This window comes from Pyxicephalus adspersus, chromosome 9, assembly GCF_032062135.1.
Source record: "Pyxicephalus adspersus chromosome 9, UCB_Pads_2.0, whole genome shotgun sequence".
Lineage (NCBI taxonomy): Eukaryota > Metazoa > Chordata > Amphibia > Anura > Pyxicephalidae > Pyxicephalus > Pyxicephalus adspersus.
In genome coordinates, this window is record NC_092866.1 from 26,005,140 (window position 1) to 26,015,922 (window position 10,783).

At 40.7% G+C, this 10,783-nt stretch overlaps 1 protein-coding gene across 1 annotated transcript in view; it reads left to right on the top strand.

Moving 5' to 3' along the window:
• The window catches only part of LOC140338512 (uncharacterized), a 35,741-nt gene that overhangs the window by 13,280 nt on the left and 11,678 nt on the right, over positions 1–10,783 (top strand). Inside the window, exons 7-8 of the mRNA XM_072422754.1 lie at positions 2,213–2,282; positions 5,071–5,213. Coding sequence (XP_072278855.1) covers positions 2,213–2,282; positions 5,071–5,213 — 213 coding nt within the window. The remainder of the gene's footprint in view (positions 1–2,212; positions 2,283–5,070; positions 5,214–10,783) is intronic.

The window sequence follows — 10,783 nt, forward strand, 5'->3', positions numbered from 1 at the left end:
CCGAGTCATACTCGGGGTTACCGCTAGGAAGGTTAATGCAGGATTTTTGTTCTCCCCATATAATCTTGACATCCATTAAAGTAAAAAAGAGAAGTCTTGTACATTTTAACGTTTACTGCCTTTTGCAAAGAGGTTGGAAAAAAATAAAAATACTTTAGGGCAAGTAAAAAATTCCTTCTTGACCATTAACCCCCCCCTAGCGTTCTAATTCTGTCCATATTTCAGCGCAAAAAGCGTTACATTTTTTTGCATGGAAATTCATTTTACATTGTAGACATAATAAATTCAATAAATTTTAATAATAAACTTCAAATAAAAAAACACAAAAATCTGTTAAAAAAAAGTTAAACATGTAATAACTGTACAGTAGCATGTATAATATATATAAAATATAATTATATTATATAAAGATTTCTTTGTATTGGACTCAATACAGCTGTTTTGTATTGAATCCAATAGAAAATATTTGAATTTCCCGCTGCTCCTCCCACCCGCACCTACATCACCATGAAACCCTGGAGATCGTCTCTGCACACGCCGGGAGAAGATTGAAGAAAGAAGACGTGTCAGGAGGACCTGCAGGGACCAGCAGGTCGCCGGGGGACGACAACGGAACAAGGCAAGTGTTCTTTTTTTCCTGTTTGAAACAACCCCGAGTTTAGGATTATCGCTTTTTGCATGGAAAATCCACCCTGAGTAACAGTCGGGATTACCGCTTGGGGGGTTAAAGGACAAAAAAATTCTTAGAGAGACCTATAGGATATACATGTAAGAATTGGGCAACATCGCTTACAAAGGTAAATAATTTTGTGCCAGAATGTGCCAGAACAGACACAGAGCAACCCTTTTGACATGGCAAGAGTTCCTATACCTCCGGGATGGGTAAGGCATGTCACTTCCTTGGCTATAGCCAACTAAATCCAGATTGGGTGACCGAGAAAATGTACTTGGAGAGAAAATATCTCAAATTGGGCCCTTGTATCAGAACAATTCTCAGAACAATTATTGCTACCTGGACTAAGCCAGACAAGTTCTGCTCAGAAATTTGACTGACTTTTCCCAAAATGAAGGGAAGTGTTGAAACTTTCTGGAGTAAAGAGTATCTGTCTCAACACTACTAACAAACTAGTTGTTCACTTGCAACAACTGGGAAGAGGACAATTCCTAGAATGAAAGATCTAAACCTAAGATTAGGGTGTCCATATTCCTTTGGGTAAATACTGGAGTCTGAGCTGCCACCAAGTGATGAAAAAATTCCAGCATAAATTGTAAGAGAGAAGAGAATCCAGTCTAACCACTGAGGCATCTGGACAATCAGACACATTTACCAGCTGAACCCATGCTCTTCAAAAGAAGTTACCTACGCCAGGGGAGCACAAAAGAACTAAAATCACCTTGGAGCACAATATGCTGTGTCAGGAAGACAGAAGCACTGGAAGAAAAGGAGCCTTATGAATGGGACTCATGACAGGTAGCACTACAAAAACATCTTTAGTGGGAAACCTTACAAGTCCACTTACATGACTGATACTTTAGCAGTGCTTGAGATTTTCTGGAATATGTTTAGAAGCAGTCAACAAGACTAGTGCCACAATCTCTTGTGTCAGTATTGCGGGCAAACAGCTGTGGCTTTGGGCACAACACAAGCATTGTGAGTAGTTTTTTTTATTCCCTAAATAGGTCACATTCTTCCGCACTGGTTTCTACCTTAATCCAATTTCTGAGCCAAGCATAAATGTTTGTGTTTGCACACAGAGCTATCTTAACTCAGATATCTTTGGGACACTAAAAAGTTAATATTTGATAAAGAACATATACAAATTACTGAAATGCAAGAATGTTCTTAAAGAAGAAGAACTTTAGGTTTTTAATGGTATGGGAGAATTTCTGATAAAGGGAGAAATGAGTAAGGTGTATATGTGTGTGTGTGTGTATATATATATATATATATATATATATATATTTTTTTTTTTTTTTTTTTTTTTAAGTAATGCAGCCTTTGAATGAATGGTAACTAGCAACCAATTTAAGAACTGTTATCAGACAGTTTGTTGGTTGACATACAGCAACTCTGCTTTAAAAATAGCGAGGAAAGAAACATGCTGTTCTTTGTCAAACTTTTACACTTAACCCTTTATCTATGTAGGTATTTTTCAACAAAATTTAGGTTAAACATTGAGTTTAAACATGGACAAATGTGTTTTTTTTCCAGGCAACAGCAGTAATTTGAATGAAAATTTTCAAGATCTTTCATCACTAGAAAATCCCAGTGTGAAGACAAGGTGATGTTTTTTTCTCTTAATGCTTGGAACAATTTCATTAAAAAAATTAGGTAGATGTAAAAGAAATCTTATCTGATTTTGTTTTCTATAATGTATGAGTATATATAATGAATGACGATAGGCAACATATTTGCAGGAAAACGGAAGAATATGTGCTTATTCCTAGTTGCATAACAGCTCATGTCTGGAGGTGAATTTCCTTCTTTCCCCTCTTTCCCTTATTCCCTTCATAGGACACATTTCATAAAACTTTCATTGACAGATTTTAGGACCTTTTTATTTTTTACCTTTAGTTTTGAATTTCAATTCACAAAGACTGGGAACACATGGGTAAAATGACTTGCTAGCTAAATTACCAACTTGTGATGTAAATACCTCCTAAATGTGCAAAGCCTAATGTATGCAGTAATATGTTTGGGTATTTAATATCTCTCTGGTCTTTAAGATGGCAAACAGCCATATGCTAAGTTATAGAGAAGTGCTAGGAAGGTAAGTGGGGGGAAAAAAAGAAACAGAATGTTTAATAAACATATTCCTAAATTTTACTCATTGTGTGTTAAAAAATCCTCCAGAAAATGGTTCACATCCAGATTGGCATTGGGAAGGTTAGAAAACAAAGGGCGGTTTTTAGCATGCAAGCCTTCAGGACCATATTATCTCCTATCACTTCACAGGTCAGCATAACACAGTAGTGTGTGTGATACTCCACCCCACCCACCTCCTAGATTGTAAGTTTTTGGGGCAGGGTCTTCTCCTCCTGTGTCACTGCCTGTATCAGTCTGTCATTTGCAACCCCTATTTAATGTACAGTGGTGTGTACGATGTTGGCACTATATGAATCCCGTTTAAAAATATTAGTTTATTATAACCCTTTGTTAGCTTCCTTAAAAAAATTAGGTAGGTAATAGGCCTTTTTTCACTGCAGCACCTGCATGGGGGACTACTTGTTTAAAAGGGTCACTATCAAAAACCTAAATCTATTTCCCACAACATACTGTTGCAATAAAACGGGTTATGTACCTTTTGTTTTTATGGGAAACTACCTAATTTCATCTTCCTGGTCACTACTCTGGAGGATGATTTGCCAATAATGGAAGTATCATCAGCAAACAGCTGTACATAGCCACAAATTCATACATGTCCCAGTTTAGTGAACCCCTTTTGTTGTCCATCCATGCCATCCAGGATGAGGGACAGGACACTTCTCTAACTGCATAAAATGTTTTGTACCAGTGCTTTTGGCTATTTATATTTGTTGCCCATCAGAATCTGGGAATCCAGAGCTTCATATCCAAAACAATATCTAAAGCTAGCAAAGTACTTTCTTGTATTAAAAGAGGATAGAGACATAATCTTGCCCCTGTACAAAGCATTGGTAAGACCACATCTGGAATATGCAGTCCAGTTTTGGGTACCAGTTGTCAAAAAGGATATTGTGGAATTGGAGAAAGTGCAGAGAAGGGCAACTAAACTAAAAAAAGAAATGGAGGAACTCCGTTATGTAAATGGTCCATATAGAAAACTTTGTTCTCTTATATCCCTGTGTATAAAGTTTGCCAAACTTTTACTTCAGAGACTAATATTGCATCCTGCTTCTTACACTCTATTGCTAACAGGTTGGCTATTGGAAGTCCATGTGCAAGCAAATGTTGTCTCCTGGAAGCATATCCCTTAATTATACTTTAGATCCAAAATCAATCTCCCTTAGAGCACACCTTACCTGCAAATTGTATTTTACATGGTTTTTACCTAGCAACCATAATCCTTAAATCTTTTCAGTATCTTACATTTACATTTCTTTACAGATATGCTTGGTTTTTACACCTTTGCCTGAAGAGGCATTTTTGTTTTAATGGTTTACCATTTAATTCTGTTTTCTTGATATATGTAAATGGCTTATTTACAATGCCCCTTCTGTTAGGCTTCCCATGACACCCTAATCTTGTCCTTTATGTTCTAGCTTATCCTTTAAATCACTTTTCGCATTCTTTACAGTAGCTTATTTGTCTTAAGACCTTGTACTTTCTTCCTTTCTAAGGTTGTATTCTGTTTCAATCTCAATGTGGAAATTATGCTTCCCTCTTTCTGTCTATTTCATTGTTATACCAAGAAGATTTCTCTTCTTTCTTTAGATGCTCTATTGACAGTCAAGATTATTTACGTATGTTTTACTTCTTTCTTTTGTGGGACTTACTATTTGTCATTTGACTGGGACTTGCTGGAATCACTAAAGGTGTCTTGTTTAGTCTGTCTTTAGCTCATTTTACCAGAAAAGTAGATTTATTCTGGACTTTTTGGCACCAGTTATCTTTTACATTATTGTAATGTGGCTACCCAAACCTCCATTAACTTATTTAGCAACTTCTATTTTGATACTTTTGCTGGATGCCAGGTCATAAAAATTTTAGGAATTTTTTTTATATCCATTAGATCATTGGGGTACATGGATATTGCCCATTTTGTGTTTAGTTATTTCAGAAAGTTTAAGCCTTTTACTTCTGAAGGGGTTATCACCAGTAAGGTGAATGTGCCTTTGGTTTGGCAAGGTTTGAAGCCTCTTTGAAGCAGAGTGTATACCCAGAGATCCAACACTTTGTCACATAATTACTTAAAGAATAAATCATTTTACAGTGAGTACAAAAATCAGTTACTTAAAATTGTGTTTGTGTTCTGCTCATGAAATTTTTGGTTATTTTTAATATTAGTTCCTCATGCACTATGTTTTTGGTTATTTCATATTATTAGTTACTCTCTGACTTTTAATATATATGTATTTTTTTATATCTAGGTCTTTTGATGATCACCTAGACCTATCAATGGATCCACAATCCACATATAAAAAAGCTTTACTCCGCAAGCCAAATAAAGCTTTCCTTGTTTCTTTAGGTGACTTTGAGCAAGGAGTTGAGGACAAGTATCACCTCATAAAAGGCAAGATGCTTCTTTTTATGTATAAACTGTATTTTAAGCATACATATAGCATATATATATTTAACATTTTTTATTAAGGGTTTTACAACAAAAGGGAGGGGTGAAGGGGGGGGGGCGGGAAGGTAATATAAAAGGTAGAGGGGAGGAGGAGGATACAGTACAGCAAAGACTTTAAACAAATGACAATATAGCAGTACAAAATACAAAATATAAAAAATAAAACTGTACAAAATAGTGCAACAATTCCAAAAAAATAAATAGGAAGAATTATTCCACATATATAACTGTTTGGGGTCAGATCATTCCCAAATACTGGATCCCATCATGACTAATCTAGAAAACGACAGTGAAAGGAAAAGCAATGACAGAAAATAACAGCCAAAAAGTTAGCATATTGCCAGGGGTCACTGAACCTAGGCATGTATGGAATGTAAAGAAGGGTCTATGTAGCCCTTAAAATCTCCCTTTGATGGTACCAAGAAGTCAAAAGGGTTTTCGTGAGGGAGTTTCTGAACACTGAGTTCCCGCACATTTTTTCTGAAAAAAGATTGTGTTGTAGAAGGAAGAAGGCAGGTCCCTTCGGAATCTGGCAGTCTGTCATGCGCTGGGAAATGTCCCTGACCGAAGACCAGAAAGATTCGATAGCGGGGCACTCCCAGAATATATGTAGGAAGGATCCAAGTGTTGCTTGGCATCACCAGCATCGATCTGATTCCTCCGGTATACGTTTGTGTAGTTTTTCTGGGTTAAGGTACCATCCGGATAGAATTTTGAAGTTGGATTCCTGAAACCTTATGCTTATGAATGCCTTATGGGTCCATTTTAGGATCGTAAGTTTTTTGGTCCTCGGTCAAAGAGATCCCCAAGTCTATTTCCCACTCCAAAAAAAGGAGTGAAGATTGGGGTGGGAAACTTGGAGAAGGGTGTAAAGTATGGAAAGAGCATGTCGGATACTCCCTTTGTCCACGCACAGCTGCTCAAACAGGGTAATAGATCTGGCAAACAGCTCCGGAGGTGCTAGTGATCTAAGATAGTGGGAGAGCTGCACTGCCCTCTAGTAATCCAATCCAAAATTCAGAAATGCCGAAGTCAGCTCAGCTCTCCCGATCCACCTTTGTGAAGTAAGGAAATGAGTTGCTCTGAAAATCCCCTTTTCGTAAAGGTTAGCAAAAATGTGGTCCTCAAATCCTAGTGGAAATGCTGGGTTCTCAAAAATGGTAAGTAACAGAGATGGAGAGGGTGGGAGGCCTAGCTTGTGAAGGTATCAAGAACATAATTCCCAAGTGTAACCTGTCGTGGGGTGTGCTTTAGGAGTGGGAGCTGCAGAGACCTGGAGCCATATTAAGAAACACAAGGGGGAGGGGGAGGAGCATTGTCCTAACATCATCCATTGTTTGGATCTGCCATTACGGAACCAATCTACAACTCTCGCCAAGTGAGCTGCTAAATAATAATGAAAGAAGTTGGGAACTCCCAGCCCTTCCGCAACCTTGGGCCGTACCAGTTGCGATCTACTGGTTCTGGTGTCCTTATTGTGCCAGATGAAGCTAAATATTTTAGCGGACAGGATTTTGAAAAACGAGCTAGTTACTTTCATGGGAAGAGTTTGAAATATATAGGAACCTGGGAAGGACGTTTATTTTATCTATATTGATATGTCCCTTCCAAGCGAAGGCTTTCTGGTTCCACTTGTGGAGGTCTTGGAGGGAGTTGACAAGGAGTAAATAAATATTGCAAACAGTAGGTCGTCGGTGTATGCCGCAATTTTTTGGCACTTAGAACCAACCATTAGCCCCTCTACGTTCTGCAAGGCCCTGATTGTGCGGAGCATGGGTTCAAGGGTTAAAATAAAATCAGTGGCGACAGTGGGCAACCCTGGCTTGTGCCATTTAAGGGTCTGGAAGGGAGTAGAGTGTACCCCATTTACCTGTACTGTGGCAGTAGGCCGTGCATATATAGCTCAAATCCATGACATCATGTTGGATCCCAAACCCTTGTGTAGGAGTGTGTGGTCCATAAACAGCCACCCGATGCGGTCAAAAGCCTTCTCAACGTCAATGGACAGTAGCGTGAGTGGAATCTTTTTAGTCAGAGTGCGATGGATCCAATGAAGCACACTCTCGTCTTGCATAAAACCAGTTTGATCGTAAAGTACCAACCCATGTACCACCCTGAGCGGTCTAGTCGCTAGGATCTTTGTAAACAGTTATGGACCAAACACTCCTACACACAGGTTTGGGATCCAACATGTCATGGATTTGAGCCAATGGGTAAATGGGGTACACTCTACTTCCTTCCAGACCCTAAATGGCACATGCCAGGGTTGCCCACTGTAACCACTGATTTTCATTTTAACCCTTGAACCCCTGCTCTGCACAATAGGGGCCTTGGTTCAGTAAAGAGCTAAGCCGTTAGTTGGCGCAAGAAGATGAGTCTTTACCTTCTTTGGGTATGACTGTAATGGTAGCCCGTAGGGAGTCCAGGGAGAAATGAGAACCCTTTGTTATGGAGTTGTATGCATTAATGAAATGAGAGTTCAAGGAGTCCTGGAAATTTTGTATAGTATGAAAAGAGGGAGACCATCTGGGCCGGGTGTTTTCTCATTTCATTAATGCAGTACTCTTATTGGCGTTGTGGAGCTCTTCTGCGGTAATTGGGGTCTCTAGTGTCTTTCTAATGTCCGTAGGGATGGTTGGCATGCCTGAGTTAATGAGATATCTTTTAAGTGCTTCCAATCTGTCTGCATTTTGAGAAGATGTGCGGGAGCCTGTGATATTAAAGAGGTCGTCATAAAAGTTACGGAAGGAGCGTGCAATGTCATCGGTATGAAAAAGTTTAGGAGCATCTCTTCCAGAGATGAATTGGACAAAAGAACAGGCCTTTTGTTCACGGAGAGCATTTGCCAACATTCAGATGCTCTTGTTGCCAAATTCATAAAAGGCTCTTCTGTATTTAGCGAAGGACACCTTGGCCTGTATATTTCCGCCAATTGTTCACGTAAGGCCTGCAATTATTTGCCCTTATCCAAGTCTCTGGAAGCTTTATGGGAAGTTTCTAGAGTCCTGATTTGTTTCAGGAGTTTCTTGATCTCTTGTTCACGTTCCTTTTTAATTCTCGCTCCATGTTTAAAAAATATGCCTCTAACTACCGCTTTGTGAGTCTCCCAGACCAGAAGGGGATTACTATCGGGGATGTTGTTGGTCTGAAAAAAGAACTGCAGTTCAGATAAGACCTCAGCAGTGACCGTTGCGTCCTGGAGAAAAGACTCAGCCGCCAGTTCCATGACGTAGGGGTTAGGTGGGATAGTTCTATAGATAATAGGATTGGAGCATGGTCGGAGAAGGTAATAGATTAAATTGAACATTGACGTACCCTGTGTAAGTCAGAGTGAGGCAGCCAGAAATGATCTATTCTTGAGTACAAACGGTGGGGTGTGGAAAAGAACGTATAGTCCTGTCCAGCAGGATTGAAGAGTCTCCAAACCTCTATTAATTGAAATTGTGCTAAGGATAGATAAGCTTGTTTGCAGGTACGCGGTGGGAGCTTACCAGAGCAATGTGATGAGTTTAGTTCCGGATTAGGAGTGAGGTTGAGGTCCCACCCTAACACTTGGAGGTCCTCTTTGAAATTAGCCAGAGCATCTAGAAGAGTAGAAAGGCAAGCCGCTTGGTCCATGTTGGGGAGATAGACCGTAGCAAGTGTAATAAGATCTACCCTCTGGGCAACAGACCAGCTCTTTCAATTCCTAATTAAGTAAGGATGAAATTAAAATACTAACACCTTTTGACTTGAAACAGGTGTGCAGCTGTGGTAGGCCAAGGGGAACTTGTGGTTGGAGAGTTTTGGGATGAAATTGAGCCGAAAATGGGTCTCCTGATTGAAGGCTACCTGGGCCCATTGTCTTTTTAGTTCCTCTATTAGCATAGAGCATTTTTCAGGGGTGTTTAGCCCCTTGACATTATAGGGGAGGATCTTGAGTACACCCATGTTTAATGAGTCTTAGCTGTGGATGAAGAGGCGGGGTGGGGCAGGGTGTAAAGTATGGGAGGCTACAGGTATAGGGTTGAGAGGTGTCTTGTACTAAAATTGTGGACAGTAGGTAAAGATCTACCACCTTATCCTGGGGATCAATCCAAAGACCTTAGGTGTTGGAAAGGGAGAAGGGGGAGGGATACAAAGGGGGATAGAAATTTGCTTGGTTCGTCTGCGCATTGTCTCCTAGCCTGGGAAGCTCTGGTGAACGGGGGGGGGATTCCGCCGTCATCCGTGCTGGGCATATGTGTAAGTAAGCAAATAATATGTAGGTGAATATGTGTATGGCATATGTGTGGGGGAGGAGTATAGGAAAATGTCATGTATTACCACGCAACTGCAGGATGCACCCAGGCACATAGGCACAGAGTGTCTAATAAACATGCAAACAAATGTCTAACAGAAAAATATAGATCAGCAAGTAAATCAAATCACAGCAGTTCGCGGTGCATTTTACATAGCTACCAGTCCTAGAAGGGCTGGAGAAGCTGAGGTCACCTGTTGTCTGACTGTGTCTCAGTTCGGGTCTTGGTTGGAGCAGTGGGGGGGATCCCCGGGAATGTCCCTTCTTGGCTGGGTGCCATTAGGATGCCGGTGGAGGGATCAAGATCTTGGTGATTTGCGGCCAGTCAGGAAGCTGGGACTGAGGGGGTTCAAAAGTTCCCAGAAACAATGCAAGGTCCCCCAAGTGTTTACTCTGTGAGCAATCAACTGAAAAGGTAATCCCCAACGAAGTTTGATGTTGTTGTCCCTCATGTAGTCAGGTAGGGGTCTCAGGGCTCTCTGAAGTAGCAGGGTTTGGCGAGCATTAAAAGGTTTGCCATTAAACGTAAACTCTTCCTGGGATCTTGCCTCCAGCATGATGGATTCCTTGAGCTGGAATGAGTGAATTCGACAAATGACATCCCTGGGACGCTGGGGGTCTTGGCTTTTAGGGCCGAGAGTCCTGTGTATCCGATCAACTTCTATAAAGTGATCTTTAGGCTTGTTCAGGAGATCATTGAAAATTGAGGTGGCAGCAGCATGTAAGTCCTTGGGTTAAATGGATTCTGGTAAACCCCGGATCCTTATGATGTTCCACCTACTACGATTTTCGAGGGCATCCTGTTGGTACAGGAGCTGTTGAATCAAGGCAGCATGCTCATTTAGCGTGTGCATGTGTTGTTGCACATGGCTTCGAACATCTTCAGTAACTTGTTCAACCTCTTCTATGCGAGAGCCCAGGTCTTTCTTAAGAGAGTGCATTTCTGAGCGGAAGAATTCCTGCATACGTAGGATGTATGACTCAAAACTGGATTTGGTAGGTATGGACTTAAGATGTTCATCTCGATCCCAGCTGTCTCTGGAGTCTGCGGAGTGATGTGGAGGGCTAGGAGGAGAGCGAGTGTCTTCCCCAGGACCCCGCAGATGAGAGGACCTTGCTATTCTGCCATGCTTACCATTGCTGTTCAATGTTCTCCCATTGGTGGACTGAAGATCATCAATTTTTCTATTCTATGTACACAGGCCATAAGTGCTGGGCACCTAGGATTGGTAAC